This window comes from Myotis lucifugus, unplaced genomic scaffold, assembly GCF_000147115.1.
Source record: "Myotis lucifugus unplaced genomic scaffold, Myoluc2.0 scaffold_100, whole genome shotgun sequence".
Lineage (NCBI taxonomy): Eukaryota > Metazoa > Chordata > Mammalia > Chiroptera > Vespertilionidae > Myotis > Myotis lucifugus.
In genome coordinates this window covers 1,073,409-1,099,630 of record NW_005871148.1, presented here as the reverse complement: position 1 = coordinate 1,099,630, position 26,222 = coordinate 1,073,409, and the positions used below count along the sequence as shown (strand labels likewise).

Sequence of the window (26,222 nt, the reverse complement as noted above, 5' to 3'; positions counted from 1 at the left end):
AGTGTGTGGGGTTGCAAACCCCCACTCCTTAATGGTGGTACATTATTGTGCTCAGGCTGGTCAGTTACATTATTTTGAAATCCCTCCCCCTTCCCCTACCCCAGATCTCCCCAGTTCCAACCCTGACCCAGTGTCCGATTTGGAGCCTGGAAGACAAAGCCATGTAAGGTCTGTGGAAATCACTGCTGCCTGCATCAGGCCCGCCCCAAGCCCCGGCATGCCCCGCCCCAATCCCCAGCCTTCCCAGTCCTTCCCACCCTCAGTTTCCTGTGCCTCTGGATACTGGGAACATAAACCAGAGTCCAGGAGCCCCCAGTATAGGAGCCAAGAGAGACCCTCTTCTGCTGACCTGAGAACACACCTCCATTCCTTTTTAATCCTCTGCTCCTCGTTCACAAGACGATGAACCAGAAGACAACCCTGGTGCTCCTCACTCTGGCGGTCATCACCATCTTTGCCTTGGTTTGTGTCTTGCTGGCTGGCAGGGGAGGAGATGGGGGTGAACCCAGCCTGCCTCCCCACTGCCCCTCCATATCTCCCAGTGCCCAGCACTGGACACACCCTGGCCAGAGCCAGCTGTTTGCAGACCTGAGCCAAGAGGAGCTGACGGCTGTGATGAGCTTTCTGACCCAGCAGCTGGGGCCAGGCCTGGTGGATGCAGCCCAGGCCCTCCCATCAGACAACTGCATCTTCTCGGTGGAGCTGCAGCTGCCCCCCAAGGCTGCAGCCCTGGCACACCTGGACAGGGGGAGCCCCCCACCCGCCCGGGAGGCACTGGCCATCGTCTTCTTTGGCAGACAACCCCAGCCCAACGTGAGTGAGCTGGTGGTGGGACCACTGCCCCACCCCTCCTACATGCGGGATGTGACTGTGGAGCGTCATGGGGGTCCCCTGCCCTATCACCGACGCCCCGTGCTCATGCGAGAGTACCTGGACATAGACCAGATGATCTTTGACAGAGAGCTGCCCCAGGCTGCTGGTCTCCTCCACCACTGCTGCTTCTACAAGCGCCAAGAAAGGAACCTAGTCACGATGACCACAGCCCCCCGGGGTTTGCAATCAGGGGACCGGGCCACCTGGTTTGGCCTCTACTACAACATCTCAGGGGCTGGGGTTTACCTGCACCCCGTGGGGTTGGAGCTGCTGGTAGACCACAAGGCTCTGGACCCTGCCCGTTGGACCATCCAGAAGGTGTTCTTTCAAGGCCGCTACTATAAGAGTCTGGCTCAGCTGGAGAACCAGTTTGAGGCCGGCCTGGTGAATATGGTGCCGATCCCAGACAATGGCACAGGTGGGTCCTGGTCCCTGAAGTCCCAGGTGCCCCCAGGTGTGGCTCCCCCTCTGCAGTTCCATCCCGAGGGCCCCCGCTTCAGTGTCCAGGGGAGTCGAGTGGCCTCCTCATTGTGGACTTTCTCTTTTGGTCTTGGAGCATTCAGTGGCCCGAGGATCTTTGACCTCCGCTTCCAGGGAGAACGGCTAGCTTATGAGATCAGCGTCCAGGAGGCCCTGGCCATCTATGGTGGAAACTCCCCCGCAGCAATGGTGACCCGCTACATCGATGGCAGCTTTGGCATGGGCAAGTACGCCACGCCCCTGACCCGTGGGGTGGACTGCCCCTACCTGGCCACCTACGTGGACTGGCACTACCTGTTGGAGTCCCAATCCCCCAAGACGATACGAGATGCCTTTTGTGTGTTTGAACAGAATCAGGGTCTCCCCCTGAGGCGACACCACTCAGATTTCTACTCGCAGTATTTTGGGGGCCTTACAGAGACAGTGCTGGTCTTCAGATCTGTATCCACCTTGCTCAACTACGACTATGTGTGGGATATGGTCTTCCACCCCAACGGGGCCATAGAAGTCAAAGTGCATGCCACGGGCTACATCAGCTCAGCGTTCCTCTTTGGTGCTGCCCGAAGTTACGGGAACCAGGTTGGGGAGCACACGCTGGGCACCGTCCACACCCACAGTGCCCACTTCAAGGTGGATCTGGATGTAGGAGGTAAGACGTCGTGGAGGGGGGAAGTATTCCTGAAGAGGGGGTTCAAAACTTGTCTTATTTGTCTTGTATTTATGACAATTATGCAGGAAAAGAAGATATGAGAGTGAGTATGTAGTTTTGGAGTCCATGCTTCCTCTTTGGCTGGATATGAGAGAGTTGGATGCTAGATTTTATTTAGCTCATTGGCTGGGTGCATGGCTATCACCCTGCCTCCACATGACCGCGTCAGAAAATCTTGGGAAATGGCAAAACTCAGGGATGAGGCAGGATCTGAGCCAACAGGGTCCCCTTTGCCCTCTTCCCTCCCTTTCGTTTATATGGAGCCCATTTCAAGGAGGCAGCCATTTGTCATTCAGTTCATTTCTCTGCATCTGGCCTGTGGTGCTGGTGTTTTGGAGGGTCGGTTTGCAGTCTGCCAAGTCCCTGGCACATGCAGGCCAGCCATGGAACACCCAGGTTGGACATTTCCTTGGGAGATGGACCCTCCTTCTCCCTGGCTTTCCATCTCTCTCTGAACTTAAGTGTGAGGGTTAGAATGGATACTGTGGAGCATTCCAGATAGTTCCTGGGGGTCACAGAGAGAGCCAAGGAAACGTGACATCTGGAGTCTCTCCTTTTACTTTCCTTCCCCACATTGAGCTGATCCCAGATTTTCTCCTGTTCTGCATCTGAAATATCTTAAACCCCTCACTGGGCCCCACTGTCATACACCTTTTGGTGCCGGATCTCTTTCTGCTGCTTCCACTCTCCTTCCTCCCAGATCCAGGGTTCACTTTGTGCCCAGAGGGACCTGCCACCCTGCTCCCTCATACATGTTTCACTTTCCCCATCAAAATAGGATCCCATTCACAGAATTTTCTATCAGGCCTTTCCCTTCAGAATGCAGTTCCATCCTGCCTTTCAGATTCTTCCCTATGCACTGCTTTAGCCATCCTGTCCCTGGACACACACACACCATGCAAGATAGCCAGGCTTCTTTGCTTTGGCTCATGTTCCTGCCGAGAAGGCCCTGCTAGGTCATCTCTGCTGGTGACATCCTGTAAGGCCAGGCTGAAAAGTTGCCCAGGAAGGTCCCTTTCCTGCCTGCACCTCTATTCCTATAACCTTGAATCTTGAATGTACTCCTTTCATACGGCAGGCCAGGCAGGGCATTGCCTTCTGCATCCTCTGTGAGAGCAAAAGGGTGAGGATGATGTTTTATTCATCTGTGTGTCCCCAGGGCCGAGCCTGAGCCTCGCCACTGATAAGTGAATGAACAATAATAAATAAATGAAATCCTTGACAAAATATGTTATAGGTCAACAGCTTTGGCTAACAGAGTGGGGATATTTTGGGGAGAGGGAAAGAAAGTAGGGGGCACTGTCAGTTCTGGGCTTCTCTTTGGCCCCCAATCTGAAGCCAGGTGGGTGATCATTTCTTTCTCCCATCTTTTTTCCCTCCTCCTTCCCTTCACCCCGGCAGGACTGAAGAACTGGGTCTGGGCTGAGGACATGGTCTTTGTCCCTATGGCTGTACCCTGGAGCCCTGAGCACCAGATGCAGAGGCTGCAGGTGACCCGGAAGCTGCTAGAGACAGAGGAGCAGGCCACCTTCCCCCTGGGAAGTGCCACCCCTCGCTACCTGTACCTGGCCAGCAACCACAGCAACAAGTGGGGTCACCCTCGGGGCTACCGCATCCAGGTGCTCAGTTTTGCTGGAGAGCCGCTGCCCCAGAACAGCTCCATGGAGAGAGCCATCAGCTGGGGGAGGTGAGTGGCAGGGTGTCAGAGGGGAGCTGGGGGAGATGAGAGAGAAGGGAGCATTGGAGGGGCAATTGGAAATCAGCTCAAACTGTATGCAAAGTGAATAAGAAGAGCTCAGGAAGGATTTCCTGGTTATCAAAAGGCACATGCGGTGGGCACTGGCATGTCCTCCCTTGGAGGACTAAAACTCAGGGCTGAGAGCCTTTTCCTCTTTTGTATGGTGGACGGGTCATGCTGTGGTATGGCAGGGGGGTGAACAGGATTCCCTGGAAAGGTGCTGGATGACTCACCAGGGTGGCTGGTGAATGAGGGTCAGTGAATGAATGAGATGGGAAAGCTGAGGTCCACATGCTCAGCTCCTTTCCATCATAATCAGGCAACAGGATAGGGTTAGTGACTGTGCCTCCCTAGGTACCAGCTGGCCGTGACCCGGCGGAAGGAGGAAGAGCCCAGCAGCACCAGCATCTACAATCAGAATGATCCTTGGGCCCCCACCGTGGACTTCACTGACTTCATCAACAACGAGACCATTGTTGGAGAGGTCAGCTGATGGGGAGGGCCAGTGAGAGGGGTGGGGACACAAAGATGAGCCCTACCTTCTCTTGGGGGCCCCTGAAAACCATCTGGTCCCCTCAGGGGTGTCTTCTGTGCTTTCATGGGTCTGATCGTTACCTCTTGAGGGATTCTTCCCAAGCTGGGAGTTCATCTGCAGATGCTGGCCGAGGCCCCAGTCTACCCTCAAGACCCTACAGCCCTCTAAGTCTCAGCTTTGTGGACAGTCCTTTTCAGGCTCCAGCAGTCAGGAGGGCTGGAGGTCACCAAGGGCAGACCACATCTTGTGTATCTAAAACCCATTCCTGGTGTGACCACTAAAGGATTAATGTCTAAATGTTGGCCTTTTCTGCCTCCCAAACCCCGATCTTCCCTGCTCCATCCTCCTTCCATCAGTTAGAGTTTGGGAACTCTCTGGGAGTTAAGGGGGAAGAAGCTGATGTAGCCTGTGGCATCATCATTCCTCTGTGGGTGGAGAGACGATGGAGGTGCGAGAGAAAATGTCAGAGAAGAAGAGTACAGGCTGGGTCAGGGAGGCAGGTGCTGCTTCCAATATGAATATGAAATCGACTATACTTTGATTTCTGGACCAGTAGGAAAAACATTTAAAGACTTACGATCCTTTTGAGGAAATGGGGGCTGGCATGGCAAATCCTTACATGCCAGGCTACTGTGGGAGGCAGGTGTGTCTTTAGCAAAGCCAGGCCTCATGATCCTCTTCCTTCTCCCCTGCTAGGACTTGGTGGCCTGGGTGACAGCTGGTTTCCTGCACATCCCACATGCAGAGGACGTTCCCAACACGGTGACTGTGGGGAACGGTGTGGGCTTCTTCCTCCGACCCTACAACTTCTTTGACCAGGACCCCTCCTCTGATTCTGCGGACTCCATCTATTTCCGGGGGGACCAGGATGCTGGGGCCTGTGAGGTCAACCCCCTGGCTTGCCTCCCCAAGGCTGCTGACTGTGCCCCTGACCTCCCTGCCTTCTCTCATGGGGGCTTCTCTCACAACTAGGTGGTCCCTGGGATGGGGAATGTGTCCAGGGCCCCAGGGCCAGGGTGTGTGGAGTGGGGGAGCAGTGGGCACTGGGTTGGGCAGACTGATGCCCTCTTCTCCTTCCTCACATCCCTGAGGTTCCTTCCTCTTCCTCCCCAAGGTCACCTCCTGCCACCATCCTCCCTTGCTTCCCCTCTCTACTGGGAGCATCCTGAGCCTGTGATGCTGGTGACCGGAGGGGAGGGGGGGACACAGGAGAGACCCAGCTTTGTTGCCACCAGATAGGCTGGGTTTCTGTCCCAGGGAGGAGAGGAATGGCCAGCCAGGAGCTTGCAGTGAGAGTCAAGATTTTCACCAGAAGACTCCCTTTTTACTTTCTGGCTTTTCCAAATATTTTTGGGCCTCCAGGTCCCTCCTCACCTCCCCAGTGCCTGCCTTGCGAAATGAAGCCAGGTCTCTGCAATGGAGATAGTCCCCTAGAGGCCCAGGTCAGGGTGCTTGCCAGGCCTGTGCATACATGGACGAGCTGGAAGGGGCTTCTTGGCCCATATTTTCTCTTATCCAAGTCTCCCTCCTTCTTTCCCTCTTCCTCTTGCCTACCGCCTCTTCCTCCTGTTTCTACTCTTTCTTATATTCTGGGGTTTCCCTCCCAGCCCTCATTTCTCAACTTCAGTCTCCTCTCCTGGCCCTAGGCCTGTGGAGATCTAAAAATGCACGGACATCTAGTTTGGGAGGATAATCCCTGTCTGTCCCCCTATGTCTGTCACATACGGAAGTAGGACTTGCCCCCATCCCAGTCCTGGGCAGAGTGTGTTCTCTTTGCCCATTTGTATACCCCCTGCCTTGCATTCTCAGCAGAGGATGGTCATAGAGACAGCAGCTGCTCAAGCTAGCATTTGAGGTGGTTTTGCGGGTACAATGGTAATAAGGAGGGTCATTTTGTGCCAGGGTTGTGTGTAACCAGTGACCTCTGTCTTCTGTAGCAGCCAACGAGGGAGGCTGGGGAGGCACCAAGGACGAGAAGCACAAATACCCAGGAACTCTAGCGGTTAACTGGCCAGGGTCATTCAACCACATACGGGCATGCAAAGGAGCTGGGGCTTGGGCCCTTAGGAGCCTGGATTGGGGCGGATATACAAAAAGCAAGAGTTTGGAAAGGACAGAAACATCCTTCCCTAGAGGATTGGTTACATAAACTCTGTGACTCCATCTATCTCTGAGCTATAAATATAACTACATTTCTTTGTAGACTAATAGGGAATAATCTCCCAATGAAAAGGCAAGGTGCAGAAGTGTGTATGGTGCACTTCCCATTTGTGGTTTATAGAAGGGAGAAAAGTATAAATGTAGATTTGCTTACCAATGCAGATTCAGAAGAAATGGGTAACACTGGTTGCCTCTGGAAAGGGAACCAGGAGGTTGGGGACAGGGGAGGGAGGGGACTTAGCACTGTATACCCTTTTGTACATTTTGAATTTTGAACCATGTGACTATATTACCTGTTAAAATTAAATAATAAATGGACCTAATAAATAAATAACTTTTTAAAAAACTGATACGTCTTTTAGAACAGGCCTGGGGTAGGGGAGGGTAAAATGAGTTAAGGGATGGGGCCATGGACTCAATTTTCTTAAGTTTTTGAGACCAAGAGAAATGGGCATGGCCTATGGTAACTCCTTTGCCTTCTTTTGCTTGTATCTCTCTGAAGAAAAGGCTAAACCTCAGTAAATCTCTTTTGTTCTTTCTCTCACTTCTGCTCCCTGTCACTCTTAGCAGAGGAGCGATGAGAAGCGGTGGGGAAGGGTAACTTCTGCCTGCTGGAAGCTCAGGCCAGGCCAGGAGGTGAAGTGTAGGAAATGGATTTTGGATGCTGCTCAGCTTATGACCAGAGGGAGATCTATCCAGGGAGCTCAGGCATCAGCTTCTGCTACCTTCTGTCCTGCCCCAAGCTCAAGTTCGCCTCTGAGTCAGTGGAATAGTAGATGGGGAGGAGTTTCTACCTCCTATCACTCCTTCTTATGGTCAGTTTCCCAATGGTCTCTAGACCACAGAGTGTGAGTGTTTGTATGCGATGAGAGTGTGTGTGAGTGTGTGTAAATAAATGCTCACAAGTTTTTATCTGAAAATGTGACTGTGGTTGGGTCTCGCTCACCATAGGGATGACACCACCTGCTCCAGGCCTCAATGGACATGTAGATCGTGAGAGTGCCAGCCTAGCTGGGGTCAGCCCCCCTTCCCTCCCCCATGACACTCCCCCTATCCTGGCAGGACCTGAGAACTGGGTCTGGGCTGAGGACATGGCCTTTGTTCCCATGCAATGCCCTGGGGCCCCAACCTAATCTCTTCCTTAGATCCCTGAGGCCTGCTAGAGTGTTGGCCTCAGACCTGTGGTCAAATGAACAGTGACCGAGGGTGTCAAGCACTGAAAGAATAGTGTCCCCAAGGCTGAGAACTTTAGGACTTGGGCCCTAAGAGAAGCTGGACAAGGAGACCCCTGGGGCTTAGCTCAGAAGGCATAACTTGGACATCCCCGGGAATGTAGACACTGGAACCCCCTGTGAAGAGCACAAGATGCGCTCACCTGCCTCTGCTGTCCTCCTGAATCCCCTGAGAAGGGCTCCAGTTCCCAGTGCAACAGAAGCATTCTTCTGTGCATTCAACAAAGATGTATAGAGTGCCTTCTAAGTGCCAGGCATCATGTGAGGCACTAGGATGTATTACTGAATAAAAGATACAGTTTCTGCCCCCAAGAGCAAGAGCAAGTAAAGAGGCAATTACAGATGAGGACTATTAGACGAGAGGTGGGAGCAGGACAACAGCAGGTTTCCTGTGGGGTCTGATGTCTAAGCTGATCTTGGCAGAGGAGTAGAAATTGGCCAGGGGAGAAAGAAGAGCACAAAGAACGTTCCAGGGAATAGCATGTTCCTTGACCCTCCTCTCTTCTCTCTGCAGAGGTCCCCCTGGGTGACCTCAGCTTCTCCTACTATAACTGCTAGTATTTGTTTTTTCACCCAAATCTATATTTCAGGCCTAGAACCTCTCTCTTGTCCTCTGGATCCATAAACTTTTCCTTTTCTTAGCATCTATACTGGGGCTTCCCCATGAGTACCTCAAACGCAAACTTGTTAGTTTCCCTCTGGAACTTGCTGCTCTTTGTTCTTCTTCTGGTGAAAGGCCCCACCACTCACCAGTCACCCAATGGGAAATCTCTGTGTCATGTAAGATGCTGTGCCCTCCCTGCCAGCCACACCCAATCAGGCACCAAGTCCTGTAAACTCTGCCCTTAAACATCTCTCAGAGTCATCCCTTCCTCTCTGACCTCCAGGTCACTGGCCTCATCCTGGCCCTTTGCCTCCTACCTGGTCTCCTCACCTCTAGTCTGTTCCATACCCAAGCCAGAGTCATCTCCCTAGAATGCAGATCAGTACAGAGTGTAACCTGGGTGTACTAGGCAGTTGAGTTGACCACATAGGGCCTCTGGGGCAGCAGCTCCACTTGGGCACTGTGTTCTGAGGGCTAGAGGTGGACTCTGGCTCCCAGGGATAAACTCGTATTCACCACATTCCCAGAGGCTGGGGCCAAGTTTACTCAAAGAGAAGACCTAGTGGAGGGAGCAGGATGTATAGTTCTGTCTCCTGAGTAATTCTGCAAGAGGGACACCTTTTCTTTTTAAAAAAATATATTTTATCTAATTTTTTACAGAGAGGACGGGAGAGGGATAGAGAGTTAGAAACATCAATGAGAGAGAAACATCAATCAGCTGCCTCCTACACACCTCCTACTGGGGATGTGTCCGCAACCAAGGTACATGCCCTTGACTGGAATCGAACCTGGGACCTTTCAGTCTGCAGGCCGACGCTCTATCCACTGAACCAAACTGGTTAGGGCAAGAGGGACACATTTTCAACAAGTTTTTAGGGTATTTAACACGATGATTGGGAAAACTAGGATGAAACAATATCAGAGGAAACAATGCAACAGCTAGACACTTAGGGAAGGTGGTCAAGGTGATGCTTTTTAAAAAAATATATTTTTATTGATTTCAGAGAGGAAGGGAGAGGGAGATAGAAACATCAATGATGAGAGAGAATCATTGATTGGCTGCCTCCTGCATGCCCCTTACTGGGGATTGAGCCCACAATGCAGGCATGTGCCCTTGATCAGTATCGAACCCGGGACTCTTCAGTCCGCAGGCCGCTGCTCTATCCACGGAGCCAAACCGGCTAGGGCAGGGTGATGCTTTTTTATACACCAATTCCCCCACCAGCCAAGGCAAAGGGTTCCTGGCCTCCATCATTACCCACCTTCCCATATAATAGCTTGGTGAACTCCACCAGAGTGAATATTTTGACCTCTGTTTGGTAACACTGTTCAGGACAAAAAACATTAGCAATCTTTTTTTTTTTTTTTTTTTTTAAATATATTTTATTGATTTTTTACAGAGAGGAAGGGAGAGAGATAGAGAGTTAGAAACATCGATGCGAGAGAAACATCGATCAGCTGCCTCCTGCACATCTCCCACTGGGGATGTGCCCACAACCCAGATACATGCCCTTGACCGGAATCGAACCCGGGACCCTTGAGTCCGCAGGCCGACGCTCTATCCACTGAGCCAAACCGGTTTCGGCAACATTAGCAATCTTAACAGTGTGATCTTAGCTGGGAGCTGAGACCATGACATGAAAGGCCCAGACTCACAGTTGCCTTGTGGCCAGGAGTGGGTAGGCCTTAACATTAGATTCTGCTCCCCCTAATTCTCAAGGTCGTACAGCCAATTTCCAATGACCTCTTCCTGCCTTAGTTATAGCAGCTCTATTGTTTGTCTTGACTACAAGAAGCTCTCCAGTTCCATCCTACTGCTCAGTCAATGGGAATATTGGGTGTGAGTTTTTCTCCCCAACACTCAGGGGTGGGTATGAAATGCCATGTTTCTCTATTTTTCTATAACAGGTAACCAGCTCTGTGCCCTCACTCACCTGGTTGGCAGGAAATTCAATGATAGCTATTGGGGTTAGGGTTAGGAAAGACTCATCTGGGACTTTGGGGAATGGTTGGTTAGTCTTCAGCTAACAGTGGCCACTGCTACTTTGCTACCTTTCCACTGCCCTGAGGCCAGACTTGCCAAGACAAGGACGAGAGGAGGGGCTGACCCACACCTATTTTCTCCTAGGACAGTGGTTCTCAACCTTCTGGCCCTTTAAATACAGTTCCTCATGTTGTGACCCAACCATAAAATTATTTTCGTTGCTACTTCATAACTGTAATGTTGCTACTGTTATGAATCGTCATGTAAATATCTGATATGCAGGATGGTCTTAGGCGACCCCTGTGAAAGGGTCGTTCGACCGCCAAAGGGGTCGCGACCCACAGGTTGAGAACCGCTGTCCTAGAGCAAAAGCCCCATTTTCTCCTGTTTGTTCACCAAAATGTTATTAAAACATTTTAAAAATTAAAAATAAATACTGGCCGGTGTGGCTCAGTTGGTTGGAGCATCATCCCATACACTAAAAGGTCACGGTTCGATTCCCAGTGAGGGCACATGCCCGGGTTGCGGACTCGATCCCCAGTGTAGGGCATGTAGGAGGCAGCCGCTCAAGGATTTTCTCTCATCGTTGATCTTTCCATCTCTCTCTCCCTTTCCCTTCCTCTCTGGAATCAATAAAAATATATGATTTTAAAGAAATAAAGAACAAAGGAGAGGAAAACCTGTCAAGTTTCCATATCTAAATCGAACTGGTTGTATAAATATTTCTGGATAATCTGACCTTTCTAAGACTGGTTGCCCTAGTTGAAATGTCTGGGTTCTGAGATGTTTCCTGTCTTCCTCGGATCACTAACACTTAAAACATGAACCACACAAGGTCCCTGCCCCCTTCCCGTCCCCACTTCACACCAAACACGCTGACCTTTTGGCCATTCCCTGCCCATGCTGAGGCTGTCTCAGGTTTCTGTACCTTTGCACCTTCTGTTCCCTTTGGCTGGAATGTCCTTCCCATTCTCTGCCAGGAGAACGCATCCTGCCCGCAAGCTCAGTCTAGCATCATTCCTGGAAAACGTCTTCCCGGACGTGTCCAGCTTGGAAAGGATTCTTCCCCAGGCTCAGGAGGGAAGCATGTTCCTTCTCTTGAACCTTCAGTCTCTCCTAGTTCCCTCGGGATCTGGCTGCCAGATCACGCCGGCCAACGGCACCTCACCTGGCAGAGAATGGAGGTGGCTTTTCTCTCTGAGTCTGCAACATTTTGGAGGAAGTTTTCCCGGAGTTGAGGGTTGTGGGCTGCTAGTTAATTCCACAGCCAGTTTTCCAGGCCCCCTGACCTCTAACCTGGTCCATCAGTCCTGCTCAAGGTGTGTGTGGAGGGGAGGGGGTGTCTCTGTTACACTCTGCAGCCCCTGTACCCCCTCCAACTTCTCACTGGCTCCGCATCCTGCATGCTCCAGGCACTTAGGGCGCTCACAGAGCCTGCACAGTGTTGACCTGTCTCACGCAGCCTCCACCTTCAACCCCTCCCGGGTGCTTTGTGTTCGCAACATTATTCTCAAGCATCCCTGGGGCTGCAGTGGGGTTCTGGTTGTTGTGGGGGTAGGGGGGCACGAGAGAGTGACAGAGTGACGAGGAAGAATCTAGAGGGCACCGTGAACTAATGGCAGGAATGAAGGAACCTGGCTGGAGAGGTGTGGGCAGATGTTTCGCTTACAGCCTTGTAGCCTGGAGAAAGGTTCCACCCGGAGGGTGGAGGAAGAGCCCAAGAACAGTCCCTTTCTGCCCCTGTCACTTCCTCTTTCCTCCCTCCAGCTGTGTTATCTCCCAAACCAACCCCTCCCCCACTTTGTTCCCCAACCCTGACCCTGAGTATTTGATTTGGAACAGAGGACAGAGGCTTATGTGGGCCACTGAAAGTCCAGGTTCCTACCACAGCCCCACCTCCCAAGCCTGGCCTGACCCCTGGCTCCCTCCAGCTTCAGCTCCACCCCCACCCAACCCTCTGCCCTTGGCTGATTCTCTTCAATGTACCCATCAGGCCTCTTGTCCAGCAGCACCAGCCAGAGACCAGGAACCTCCAGAGACTAAAAGAGGTGCTGATCCTGTACCCAGGTCTTGTTTATCTTTCTATTTCCCATTATTCACTCCAATTTAAGAGCCTGAAGACAGCCCAGGAGCTTTAGCTATGGCTTTCTTCCTTATTTTGCCCCTTTGTAGTGTTTTGGTGATAGGCATGGGTGAAGGTGGAGCTGGGAGTGAGGAAGGATTTGAGAGGAGATGTAAGCCTGGACAGCTTCCCCGCTGCCCCTCCATATCTCCCAGTGCCCAGCACTGGACACACCCTGGCCAGAGCCAGCTGTTTGCAGACCTGAGTCAAGAGGAGCTGACGGCTGTGATGAGCTTTCTGACCCAGCAGCTGGGGCCAGGCCTGGTGGATGCAGCCCAGGCCCTCCCATCAGACAACTGCATCTTCTCGGTGGAGCTGCAGCTGCCCCCCAAGGCTGCAGCCCTGGCACACCTGGACAGGGGGAGCCCCCCACCCGCCCGGGAGGCACTGGCCATCGTCTTCTTTGGCGGACAACCCCAGCCTAACGTGAGTGAGCTGGTGGTGGGACCACTGCCCCACCCCTCCTACATGCGGGATGTGACTGTGGAGCGTCATGGGGGTCCCCTGCCCTATCACCGACGCCCCGTGCTCATGCGAGAGTACCTGGACATAGACCAGATGATCTTTGACAGAGAGCTGCCCCAGGCTGCTGGTCTCCTCCACCACTGCTGCTTCTACAAGCGCCAAGAAAGGAACCTAGTCACGATGAACACGGCTCCCCGGGGTTTGCAATCAGGGGACCGGGCCACCTGGTTTGGCCTCTACTACAACATCTCAGGGGCTGGGTTTTTCCTGCACCCCGTGGGGTTGGAGCTGCTGGTAGACCACAAGGCTCTGGACCCTGCCCGCTGGACCATCCAGAAGGTGTTCTTTCAAGGCCGCTACTATAAGAGTCTGGCTCAGCTGGAGGAGCAGTTTGAGGCCGGCCTGGTGAATGTGGTGCCGATCCCAGACAATGGCACAGGTGGGTCCTGGTCCCTGAAGTCCCAGGTGCCCCCGGGTCCGGCTCCCCCTCTGCAGTTCCATCCTGAGGGCCCCCGCTTCAGTGTCCAGGGGAGTCGAGTGGCCTCCTCATTGTGGACTTTCTCTTTTGGTCTTGGAGCATTCAGTGGCCCGAGGATCTTTGACCTCCGCTTCCAGGGGGAGAGAGTGGCCTATGAAGTCAGCGTCCAGGAGGCCTTGACCGTCTATGGTGGCAATTCACCGTCTGCTCTGCGAAGCCGGTACACAGATGGTGGCTTCGGCTTGGGCCACTTCTCTTCACCTCTGACCCGTGGGGTCGACTGCCCCTACCTGGCCACCTACGTGGACTGGCACTTCCTTTTGGAGTCCCAAGCCCCCAAGACAATACGAGATGCCTTTTGTGTGTTTGAACAGAACCAAGGCCTACCCCTGAGGCGACACCACTCAGATATCCACTCCCACTATTTTGGGGGCCTTACAGAGACAGTGCTGGTCATCAGGTCTGTGTCTACCATGCTCAACTACGACTATGTGTGGGATATGGTCTTCCACCCCAACGGGGCCATAGAAGTCAAATTGCATGCCACGGGCTACATCAGCTCAACGTTCCTCTTTGGTGCTGCCCGAAGTTATGGGAACCAGGTTGGGGAGCACACGCTGGGCACTGCCCACACCCACAGTGCCCACTTCAAGGTGGATCTGGATGTAGGAGGTAAGATATCCCGGCGGGGGGGGCATTCCAGAAGAGGGGGCTGACGTCTCCATGCCTCGCTTTAAAAATTGTCATTGAAACATTAAAAATGTAAAAGTATATGAAGTAAATGTGCCAAACATCAGATTCCTAAAAGATTTCCACCCTTAGCGGATCAGTCTCAGATTATTTAAGCTGATTCCTAATATGGAACCTAGTTACATTCTAACAGATCATTCAAAACTCCAAAATTCAGGGAACTGACTGCCTTTGGCCCTACTCTTAATTCCTTGCCAAACCTCAAACTATGGGAAACACCTCCAAGCTCCAGCAACTTCGGGCCCACATGTCTGCTGCCGTGTGGTGAGGCGTTGTTGGTTTCCTTCATGTGCTGATGTGTAGGCATTAGAGTCAAATGAAGACTTGAGTCTCAAGCATTGCCACAATACTAACGGTGTCCCTTTGGTGTAAAGCCAGGGCATGTTATTTAAGTTCTCTAAGCCTCAGTTGTCCCAGCTGTAAAATGGGGACAATTGTAGTTCCTCCTTCAGAAGGCTGTTATACAGGTAGGTCACCAGTACATGTAAAGCACTCAGCATGATGCCTATGCATAGCACCTTCCGGTTCAGTAAATGTGAGCTACAACTGTTAATATTTACATGGTACGGTAGTTCTGGAGATGCCAGGGGGCTTCAGATATGAGGCACAATCCCTTCCTCAAGTCAGAAAGATCTGACTCTGCGCATTGCCTGCTAGGCTGTTTCAACCTCAGGTAAACCACCATTCCTCCTCAGAGGAAGGTCAGGGGAGGCCCAGTCACAAGGCATCTGGGATTGTTACCAGAGGTGACATAGGCGAGAGAGATCTTCTCGAAATCTCTGAATCAGGAATATCTTGGGGAGAAAAGGAAGAGATGTAGAGGACATATTCAGCTCTGGGCTTCTCTTTGGCCCCCAATCTGAAGCCAGGTGGGTGCTCATTCCTTTCTCCCATCCTTTCTGCCTCCTCCTTCCCTCACCTTGGCAGGACTGGAGAACTGGGTCTGGGCTGAGGACATGGTCTTCGTCCCCATGGCTGTACCCTGGAGCCCTGAGCACCAGATGCAGAGGCTGCAGGTGACCCGGAAGCTGCTAGAGACAGAGGAGCAGGCCACCTTCCCCCTGGGAAGTGCCACCCCTCGCTACCTGTACCTGGCCAGCAACCACAGCAACAAGTGGGGTCACCCTCGGGGCTACCGCATCCAGGTGCTCAGTTTTTCTGGAGAGCCACTGCCCCAGAACAGCTCCATGGAGAGAGCCTTCAGCTGGGGGAGGTGAGTGTCAGGGTGTCAGAGGGAAGCTGGGGGAGATGGACTGTAAGAAGGGCCCCATGTTGCTGGGAACCCAGGTTCCACCACCTCCTGTGGGTATACATGCACACTCATACACACACACACAAGCCTGTGGCCACAATCTTGATCCATGTAAAATGAGGCCTAGTGCCCTGGCCGGTAGCCCAGTGGTTAGAGTGTAGGCCCCACATACTGAAGGATCTCAGGTTTGATTCCAGATCAAGGGTGTGTACCTGGGTTGCAGGTTTGATCCCCCAACCCTGGTAGGGACACATGTGGGAGGCAAACAATCCGTATGTCTCTCTCTCACATGGATGTTTCTCTCTCCTTCCCTTCCTCCCTTCTACTCTCTCTAAAGTAAGTAAATAAATAAATTTTAAAAAATAATGGAGCCCTAGCCGGCTTGGCTCAGTGAATAGAGTGTCAGCCTGGGGACTGAAAGGTCCCAGGTTCAATTCCAGCCAAGGGCACATGCCTGGGTTGCGGGCTCGATCCCCAGTAGGGGGTGTGCAGGAGGCAGCCGATCAATGATTCTCTCTCATCATTGATGTTTCTATCTCTCTCCTTCTCCCTTCCTCTCTGAAATCAATAAAGAAATATATTTTTAAAAAAATAATGGAAAAAATATCCTCGGGTGAGGATTAACCAAAAAAAGTAATAGTGAAAATAAATAAAATGAGGCCTACTGACTGGATGGAAGAATGGAGGGACACACGTGGACTCAAATACAATAAAATGTTATAGGTAGAATCTGGGTTGTGGGTCTATGTGTGTTCACTACACTGTTCTTTATCTTTAAATGTTAGCAATAAGTGTTGGAGGGAAAACCAGAGTAAGAGGAACACAGATCGCAGGGAGTATTCCCTAAAACCCAGGCATTTGAGATACAGAAATTGACCTACAATGGGAACCAGGCCATGTCCATGCATCCAGGGCCCAGGCTCTGATCTAGAATCTAGATGGATGCATGAATGACAGTAGGACCTGAAGCCTGAACAATGGCCAGTTGATGTTTGAGATACACGTTACTGAACGAACGTGGGAACTCTATGAGGGACAGGCAGAGAGGGAGAATGGGAAGTGAACAGAGACCTTTGTGGCCTATTTATCCTTTCCGTTCCCTCTTCAGTGCAGCTTCAAACAGTAGGACAGTTTGATGGCCTTGTGGGTCTAATCCAAACCCCTTGTAGGTACCAGCTGGCTGTGACCCAGCGGAAGGAGGAGGAGCCCAGCAGCACCAGCATCTACAATTTGAACGACCCTTGGACACCCACCGTGGACTTCACTGACTTCATCAACAATGAAACTGTTGCAGGGCAGGTTAGTTTGGGGGAGGCGGCGGGAGCAAGGATGAGCCACTTCACTCTCCCACGCCAGGGCCCTCCGGGGACTTTAGAACCCACTAAGAAACGAAGCTTCACGTTTTCACAGTGATCCTGGGCTGGTGAACTGAATCCTTACATACCAGGCTACTGTGGGAGGCAGGTGTGTCTTTAGCAAAGCCAGGCCTCGTGATCCTCTTCCTTCTCCCCTGCTAGGACTTGGTGGCCTGGGTGACAGCTGGTTTCCTGCACATCCCACATGCAGAGGACGTTCCCAACACGGTGACTGTGGGGAACGGTGTGGGCTTCTTCCTCCGACCCTACAACTTCTTTGACCAGGACCCCTCCTCCGATTCTGCGGACTCCATCTATTTCCGGGGGGACCAGGATGCTGGGGCCTGTGAGGTCAACCCCCTGGCTTGCCTCCCCAAGGCTGCTGACTGTGCCCCTGACCTCCCTGCCTTCTCTCATGGGGGCTTCTCTCACAACTAGGTGGTCCCTGGGATGGGGAATGTGTCCAGGGCCCCAGGGCCCCAGGGCCAGGGTGTGTGGAGAGGGGGAGCAGTGGGCACTGGGCCAGGAAGCCTGATCTCCCACTAAGATCCTCTCCTCCCCAGCCCCCAAGATCCTCTCTCCCATCACCCTTCTTTGCATCACCCTCCTATTGGAAGAAACCTGAGCCTGTGATGCCTGACACAGCAGGGACTCAACTTTGTTGACCTTAGACCTGCTGGGTTTCTGTCCCAGAGAGGAGAGGAATGGCCAGCTGGGGCTGGAGTGATGGCCTACCTTTTTCCCAGGAGACTTTTTGTTTCTAACAGTTTTTTTAATTTTTTTTTTTACAATTAGATATCATTCACATACCATAAGATTTATCCTTTTAATGTGTCCAATTTAGTGGGTTTTAGTGTATTCATAAAGTTGTGCAACCATCACTACTAATTCCAGAACATTTTCATCAGCCCAGAAAGAAACCCCATACCTGTTAGCAGTCACTTCCTATTTCCCTTCAACCCTTCCCAGCTCGAGGCAACCACCAAGCTTTCTGTCACTGCAGACTTGCCTATATTCTGGCCATTACATGTAAATAGATCTATACAACATGTGATTGGCTTCTTTCAGCAGAATGTTTTTGAGGCGCATCCACTTTGTAGCATGAAACAAGACTTCATTCTTGAGGGTCAAATTGTATTCCATTGTATGAACGTTACCACATTTTTGTTTGTTCATTCATCAGTTCAAGGACATGTGGATTGTTTCCACGTTTTGGTTATTATGGATAACGCTGCTGTGAACATTTGTGTACAAGTTTTCATGTGGGCATATGTTTTCACTGCTCCTGGTACAAAGCTGGGAGTGGAATTGCTGGGTCATATGTTTAACCTTTTGAGGAGGCTGCCCGACTGCTTTCCAAAGTGATTGTACCTTTTTTTTTCTCTTTTTTATTGTGGTAATGTGGTAAAACATAACAACATAAGATTTACCATCGGACCATCTTTACTAGTAAATATACAGGCCAGTGGCATTAAGTACATTCGGATGCTTTGTTGGGCCTGCTCAGCTCCTCCTCTGCCCGGGTCTTGAATATGAAGGTGAGGCCTCTAAGACCTCCGGGTAGGGTCCCTTCCTGGCCTGTGTCCCAGCTGTTGGGAAGGTGCTTCTCTGTTTCGTTCCCTGTCATCCTAGCACATTCCTTCTCTGCTCTTTCTCCCTCCTCTTCCTCTTGCTACTTCAGCTTCTACTCCCTGGCCTTCCCTCTAAGGTCCTGGGTGGATGTCCCTGCTGCTTCAGGTCCTGAAATTCTCCCCCATCCCTCAATTCCGGTGTCCCCCTCTGTCCCTGGGCCGGGGAAGCCTAGGGCAGCAAGGGGCTATCTTGTGGGAGAGAAAGACAATCCCTGGTTGTCTTCTTGTGGGACACATTGGTGTATGGACAGCTTTCTTTCTTTCTTTTTCTTTTTGTTAATCCTCAAAAAAAAAGTGAGCTGGAAAGGAACTGAGTTCTGGCAAAGGGACCTTCATACAAAGACTAAACACTGTGGAAGCTACATTCTTGATTCAAGAATAATAGGATATGTTGACAAGAGCTCAGCTGGGAAAGGGTTAAGGCAGAGCTAGTTTGCTATTGTTGGTTCTTTCTATTTTGCTTTTCAGATCAGTGATTTAGTTTCTCTTTACTTCTCAGCCCAAATAAATATCATTTTGACTTTCTTGTGTTTTCTTATTTAAAGAAATTGGGACCATGATGGATGCAAATGTTTTCATCTTGCCCCCAAAACAAACGCTGTGGAGCAGCCAATGATGCTTCTCTTGGCTGTTCCGCCTGTTTCTCCAGGTGCAGGAATGGGGAGCGGGACGTGTGGCCCTGGGCTGTGTGGGGGACCCTGCTGCTGTGGCTCACCTGCTGACCCAGGAGTGTGCCATGGGGCTCCCCAGGGGGCCAGAGGGCACAGCCTGAGCCACCCCAAGGGAGTGTGTGCACAGAGAACCCTATTGGAGGGCTCTACTGGGAACATCCTTCCAGCCACAAGAAAGAAGCAATCAGACCTTAAGGAATGCAGCCCAGAGAAATCCAAAGGGTCTGAACAGCAAAGTTCTAGGAGGAACCTGGCAAGTGAGAGAGAACCTGGGAACGCAGGCCCTTCGGGGACCCTTAGACCTACAGATCCCACTGAAGGGGCCTCGAACACACACGGTATCACACACACACGGTATCAGTGTGTGCTCCCTGTCTTGGCCTCTTAGTGGTGCTGGCCTCATGTCCCCACTCCAACACTTGGCCTGTGGCTGATGGTTGACTATATTTTCTCCACTCAGGCTCAGGTGGGTGTCTGCATCTTCTGTAGCACTCCTCCTCACCACATCTGGATCCTGCGAAGGGAAATAGATCATAGCATTCTCAGTGGGGCTTGGGTCTCAGACACCTTCCCACTGTATGTTTCTCATCTCCTTGACCTATGTCTGTGGGCTAGAATATGAGGGGGGCTCCCCTTTTCTTGAGGACCCTCAAGGAATGTGACGTCTCAGTCTCTCCCATTGAAAGGGGGACAGTATGGCGGAGACTCTGCTGGACTGGCTGATTTTCATCTGTTGCCTCATTTATTCCTCACAACAACCTTGAGAAACAGAGACTATTTTTCCCATTTCACGGATGAGGAAACTGAGATTCACAGGAATTAGGTAACTTGCTCCAAGTTACCTGGCTGGTACATGGTGGGGCCGGGACTGAACCCAGGTCTTTGTGGAATTATACCCGACTGCCTTCCCCTGTACTACTGCTCTTCACTGACTAGCAGGCCTGGTTAAAGAATTAACAACGTAATGCTTGAGAAGCACTTGGCACGTGGTCCATGGTAAGTGACCTTCTATGAGCAAAGTCAACACTCAGTGGCCCAGAGCAAAAGTATGCACTATTGCCTTAAAGCAAAAGCTCTTAACCTGGACTGTACCTGAAATCACAGAGGAGCTTGTAAAACTCCACATGCCCAGGCTGCACCGCAGGCCAATAAAATCCATCTCTGGGGGTGAGGCAGAGCACAAATGTATGCAGTGAGCAGCATAAATTTTCCCCGTGTGATTCTAACATCTAGCTGAGGTTGAGAAAAGCCTGGGACAGCAGTTTAGTTCCAAACTGGCCAGAGGAGCCTGACCAGAGAGTGTAAGGCACATAAAGAACGTGTCTGTCAGAAGGCACAGAAAAGGAGCGTTACAGAGCCTGCCCTGGCAGTGCCAATCTGACCACATCTGGAGCAGAAGACCTGGCCCAAGGCCAGTACAGACCAGCCCGGAGGACACTAGCCATGCAGATGGAGGCACTGGGCCCTATCAAACCTATCTCGTGACCAACTGCTGATTCTGATTCACAGCTCAACCGGTCAGCTTCCCACCGCACCTGGGTCATGGGAAGAAACGGGCAAATCAGTTATATCTCTTGTGTAAATGAACTAGTGGTTCATTATTATTCTGATAATAATTGGTTTTGCTTGACAATTACTATAAAATGAGGATTAGCCTTTATTGTTACTTTGGAAAATTTAGATCTTCCCTGAAAGACACTCTCCCTTGGGGAGCTTGATGAATCTGGTTTCTGATTTTGGCCCCTCCCTTGGACTGTGGTTAATGCACCAAGAAACCGTCGTGCGGTATCCTAGAGACAGCCAGACTCTCCCGATACAACCCACACCAACCTCTCCATGGGCTTCACATATAACTTCCAGAGCAGACTCATTATAAGCAAATTCCCACCTTCATTCCCCTCCTGCCCACTATAGTTTCTCCTTGGCCAATTGGAATTGTAAATTTTCCGAGCTCCCGCTCGCTGGGGCACATTAGGTTGTTCACATTGGGTTTGCACATCCTGCCATCCTGATGCCCTGCACTCCAGGCTGTCATGACCCTGTGCCCGTCCCCAAACAGGCTGTCCCCATCCACACATGCCTCTGCCCATCCGCCTTCTTCCTTATTTCCTCTGGTTCCTTCCTCTTTCCCCTTCCTTCCTCTTCCTCTGGTGATGCCTTATTCATCCTCTAAAACCCAACTCAAAGGCCACCCACCCCCACCTTTCTCTGCTCATTGCTTTGTTCTCCCTGCTCCCGTAGTACTTCAGGATATGTGCTGCCGAAGCAAGCACTCCCTTAGTACTTTAAACAAAACTCTACAATGGAGGTTCACACACCAAACTCAAGTTCACTGCCTACACCTCCCCATCATGTGGCCCACAGGCCTCCGGTGCCCACCATGATCTCCATTCAGCAGCTGGTAGGCAGATGGCTCTTCGTGGAGAACAAAGGCTTCACCGAGTACATGAAGGAACGAGGCGTGGGAATGGGTGCCATGGCCAAGCCAGACTGCGTCCTCACTTCTGATGGCCAAAACCTCACGGTAAAAACTGAGAGCACGTTGAAGGTGACACAGTGCTCATGCAACCTGAGAGACAGGTTTGAAGAAACTACAGCTGATGGCACAATAACTCAGGCCACCTGCAACTTTGTAAACAGTGCATTGGTCCAACATCAGGAATGGGACGGGAAGGAAAGCGCCAGAACCAGAAGATTGGAAGGCGGAAGTTAGTGGTGGAATGTGTCGTGAACAATGTCAGCTGTACTTGGACGTGTGAAAAAGCGGAGTAAAATTTCCATCATCCTTCCGGACAGGAATTAGCCATGAGGATAAACAAGCTCAATTCAAGCATGCCTCTCCCCCTCCCCCATTACTGTGTTCAGTTCTCTGTATCACACTCATTTTATACGCAACTACTTCTGAGTGTTGGTTTAATTAGGATTGACCCTTCGGTTAGTAAATAAATGTGTTTATGCTTAAAAAAAAAAAGGTCGAAGAAAGTCCAAAGATCCTGAGTGAAAAATCACCCTGGCTGCACAGGTTAAGCCAGGACATGGGGCCAAGGGTCAACACTGACACGCTGAGCCCAAGCAATTCCTCTCCACATGAAACCTGCACCGCCGGAACCCAGCAAAGGTTGTAGGAAGGAGAACTTGGGACAGACAGACGGCAGGTCTGTAAATCAGTTCCCCCCGCTTGGCTTTCCCTGAAACAGGCAGTCGGGGCCCAGGGCCTGGGACAGACTCAAGAGGACGTAGTGTGGGAGGGTTAGAAGCATAGGCGGGCGTTAGACCCCAAAACGCTATAGAATTTGGCATGTATGTTTTCCTCATTCTACAATGTGGTATCATGATTTCTGGAGCCAGAATCTGGGGTTTGAACCTGCCAATGTGACGTTGGGCAACTTCGTTAACGTCTCTGGGCCTCACTCTCATCACCTGTGAAATGGGGGCGGTATAAAATCTATGTCAGGATTTTGATGGGGATTCATCTGTGTAATTTTCCAAGTCTAGTTCTTGGAGTATAGTAAGTGCTCAATGAATGCTAGCTATTATTTAATATTTTATTAACAGCATCTACGGTTTCAGTTACTGCATAACAAACCCCCTTGAAAAAAGTGGCTTAAAACATCAAACCATTTTATTTGCTCATTATTCTGTAGGTCAGCTCTCTGAGCTGGGGCTCAGTTGGGCAGTTCTTCTGCTGGAGTCACCTGGAATCACTCTCTTGGCTGCAGATATCCGGCAGAGAGACTAGGGCTGGATGGTCTATGATGGACTCACTCACACGTCTGGCAGCTGGGGCTGGCTGTCAGACAGGCTACGTGTTACAGCGACGTGTGTCCAGCAGGCCAGCCTGGACTTCTCCTCTTTGTGGTCCTGGACTCCAATGGTAGCCCAAAGGGGACTAAGTGAGTGAATGCTTTTCAAGCCTCTGTTGGTATCACATCTACTAATGTCCCATTGGCCCCCAGATTCAAAGGGTGGAGATATAAATTCTCTCCTTGACGGGAAGGGTGGCAAAGTAACAATGCACAGAGGTGCATATCAGCAATGGAAGAAACCATCACAGCAGTCTAAACAATCTATCACGCTGGCACCAAATATGAGAGCAGAGCTCAGGTCTGAAAGCTGGAAGGGGTAACTTCTTGGCTCTCAGGGCTCGGGATAACTGAAAAAGGGTTAAGTCATATGCAAAACAACTGCAATGCAAGGTTTGAACATGCTAAGTGCCCTAAAATAAGAATGATTAAATGCTAGGGGAGTTCAGGACAGAGTGGTCCTTCATAGCTGACAACAGCTAAGCCAGTGGGTTGGAAAGGCTTTATTACCTTGGCCTTGAAGTATGTTTAGAATCTGGACATGTGGAGATGAGGAAAATGATATTCCAGGTAGGAGAAAGAGCAAAGTTAGGCAAACCAAAATGTGTTTGGGAAATCCAATCCCATTAGTATATATGGACTAGGGGGTCCAGGAAGAGGAGTTGCAAGCCATGAGGCTGGAACGATAACCTGGGGTTTGATTGTGGATAAGTTTGAGTTTGAACTTCATTCTGTAGGCAGTGTCCACTGGCTATTCTTCAGGTGTTAAGTAAATAAAAAAACAAAAAACACACACCTGTATTGTAAGAGGCTCCTTTGTCAGTGGTCTGTAGGATGGCTTGGGTTCGGCAGTGAAAAGGGGAGTAAGAGATCATTAGGTAATGAAGGGACTAGCAGGTCAAGACAGAGGGATTGACGAGGGGCAGTCAGAGTAGAAAATCAAACAAGAGCCAGAACCTGATGAGGAAGTGTCGAAGATGACTCCAGGGTTGCCAGGCTCCGTGCCTGTGGGATGGCAGAGGAGGAGGAGATGTTTACAAAACAGATGTATGGAACAAGAGCAGGTCTAGAAGGAACTTGCAGATTTGGGGAATGCATGGACGTCCAGGTGGTATCAAGTGGAGTCTAACATCACACTGACTATGAGAGGATGAAGGGGAGAAGAGAGAGTAGATGTTGCTGGAGCAACATTGAGCACAGAGAGGGCAAGTGTTTCAAGGCAGTTATCTGCCAGATGTTGCAGATGTGACCGAAAGATTAAGGAAAAAGAAGGATGAGAGAAGGCCAACCAGCAGATTTGACAGTGAGAAGGTCACAGTGACTTCCCATTCCCAGGAGAGCAGAGGAGGGTGATACTGCACAGGGTTGAGGAGAGCAACAAGCATCTTACTCTCTGGAATTCAAGGTTGGAGAGATCCCCTGGAATTACATGATTCTGGGCTGCCCTCCTTCCACTTCAAACCTACTAAAGTGAACAAAATCTTTTAAAAATACAGCAAACACTGACTTTCCCTTCGATCCTTCCCTTTTCCCTTTCTCTCCTACTGGCTGGCTGGAGATCAGGCACTGTCAGGACTCCCATCCAGGGAGACAAGCGTTGGCGGACAGACTGCTGTTTACTTCCTAGCGGAGCCCATCTGTGTTTTCATAGCTCAGAATAGTTCCTTGGCCCTCTCATGGCCTGGGAGGGTGGGGGAGGGGAGGCAGGGAAACCTCACTGTTTGTTTTCGTGACAATTCTGGCCTCACCTCATTTGGGAACTCTCAGAAGGGGTAAGTTGTGGGTTAAGAGGGTCCAAGACTACTGATTTCCTAATTATGTCCCCCAACTGGGCTCCAGAAGAGGGAAGGACAATAACGGACTGCACAACATGGGCATTTTGGTTGGGATGAAAGTTCCACAGCTATTAAAGGAAGAGCTGATTAAAGGACTACAGGGAAGAGCTGGGGGAGAAACGGGGGGGGGGAAGGGGGACAGAGAGAAGGTGGAAGGGATGACCCCTCCCCAAACTGGATCTCAGCTGGATGCCTGGCTCTACATAGGGAGCTGACTTCTGATAGAGAATTGCTTTGGAGGGGCGGGGGGCGCTTCTCTGACTCTGGATGCACCTCAGGTCTCAGCTGGGTTCTGGCAGCACCAATGTTTGGATGGTGCCCAGGGGTGGGAGGAAGAACTGACTTCACAGAATACTCTTTTGAACACTTTAAAACCATGTGAATATATTACTTTTGAAAATATTTTAATTTAAAAGATATGAGCCCCGGCCAGTTTGGCTCAGTGGATAGAGCGTCGGCCTACAGACTGAAGGGTCCCGAGTTTGATTCCAGTCAAGAGCACATGCCCAAGGTGAGGGCTCGATCCCCAGTAGGGGGTGATTCTCTCTCCCTCTCCCTTCCTCTCTGAAATCAATAAAAATATATTTTAAATTTAAAAAAAAATATGAACACATCTTTCCTTCTGGCAATAATGAATCAGTTACTTCTGTTAGGTCACTAAAAGTCAAGTACCACCTCATTGGAGCTACTTTCAAAGGAGCACCCCAGAGTCAGAAAATGATAGAACTGAGAGGAGGGTGAGAGTCACCAAGTCTCAGTCTACAGTTGACAAAAGTAAAATCCAGAGAACTCTAGTGACTTGGCCAAGATCACACAACTCTTTTTTTTTTTTTTTTTAATCCTCACCGGAGGATATTTTATTCCATTGATTTTTAGAGAGAGTGGAAGGAGGAGAGGGAGCGAGAAACATGGATGTGAGAGAGACACATTGATTGGTTGCCTCCCCCATGTGGCATGTGGCCCCACGAGATTGAACTTGCAACCCAGGTATGTGCCCTTGACTAGGAATCCTACCCGCCACCCTTTGGTGCTCTGGCCAACTCTCTAACCACTTAGCCATACCAGCCACGACAATCACACTCTTTATCTTCCTATTTATTATTTCTCTTTTTACCTTAGAAGTCCTAGTGATGGCAGTAGGAGAGAAGTCTCAAGGGCTGCCTGCTGAAAGCTTGAGGATGTTTTTGAGGGTCTTCTAAGGAAAAACACACCCCGCTTTTACACCCCCTCACTCATCCCCAGTCCCCACCTCGTTCCACACCCAACCAGGCTGAGCTATGACTGAGCGACTGATGACACAGTCCCTCCATTTTTTCTTTAGTTGGCCCCAATTCTTTCAAAATATCTGTGAGATGAAGCCAGGAGGCACAGTGGATTAGGGCTAGATTCTCAGCTTACACTTCCCACCTCTCTTCAGAAGGTCCTCTTCGCCTCTGGGGTACAGACCAGGAAGAAGGAGGGAACTGAGCTTTTCCCAGATAGTCCCAACCATCATTTTAGAGGCTCACTTCCCTTGACTCTGCCTCGTCTGTGCATCATCAACAA

General features: G+C 50.8%; 1 protein-coding gene and 1 pseudogene across 5 annotated transcripts; both read left to right on the top strand.

Annotated features, from left to right (window-relative positions):
- The first annotated feature begins 198 nt into the window (after positions 1-198).
- Positions 199-18,103, top strand: AOC3 (amine oxidase, copper containing 3). Of its 5 annotated transcripts, none has more exons than XM_023756883.1 (5): positions 531-813; positions 960-2,002; positions 3,464-3,749; positions 4,155-4,284; positions 5,032-6,733. In XM_023756883.1, the coding sequence occupies exons 1-5, from the start codon at positions 656-658 to the stop codon at positions 5,305-5,307; spliced, it is 1,893 nt and encodes a 630-aa protein (XP_023612651.1). In that variant the 5' UTR covers positions 531-655; the 3' UTR covers positions 5,308-6,733. The 5 variants fall into 5 exon arrangements, with proteins under 5 accessions (XP_023612650.1, XP_006092394.1, XP_023612651.1 ...); XM_023756884.1 differs by lacking the exon at positions 531-813 and having other exon boundaries at positions 1,432-1,576; positions 1,705-2,002; XM_023756882.1 differs by lacking the exons at positions 4,155-4,284; positions 5,032-6,733 and adding exons at positions 16,552-16,681; positions 16,900-18,103 and having other exon boundaries at positions 199-2,002.
- Positions 18,104-21,419: 3,316 nt separating this feature from the next.
- LOC102423095 lies at positions 21,420-21,752 on the top strand (annotated as a pseudogene).
- The last annotated feature ends 4,470 nt before the right edge of the window (positions 21,753-26,222 follow it).

Excerpts from the sequence above, each read along its gene's own strand:
- AOC3 (XM_023756882.1), top strand. The coding sequence starts at position 403 with ATGAACCAGAAGACAACCCTGGTGCTCCTCACTCTGGCGGTCATCACC. Across the intron at positions 2,003-3,463 it reads GGTGGATCTGGATGTAGGAG|GACTGAAGAACTGGGTCTGG; the intron begins GTAAGACGTCGT and ends TCACCCCGGCAG. Across the intron at positions 16,682-16,899 it reads ATGAAACTGTTGCAGGGCAG|GACTTGGTGGCCTGGGTGAC; the intron begins GTTAGTTTGGGG and ends CTCCCCTGCTAG.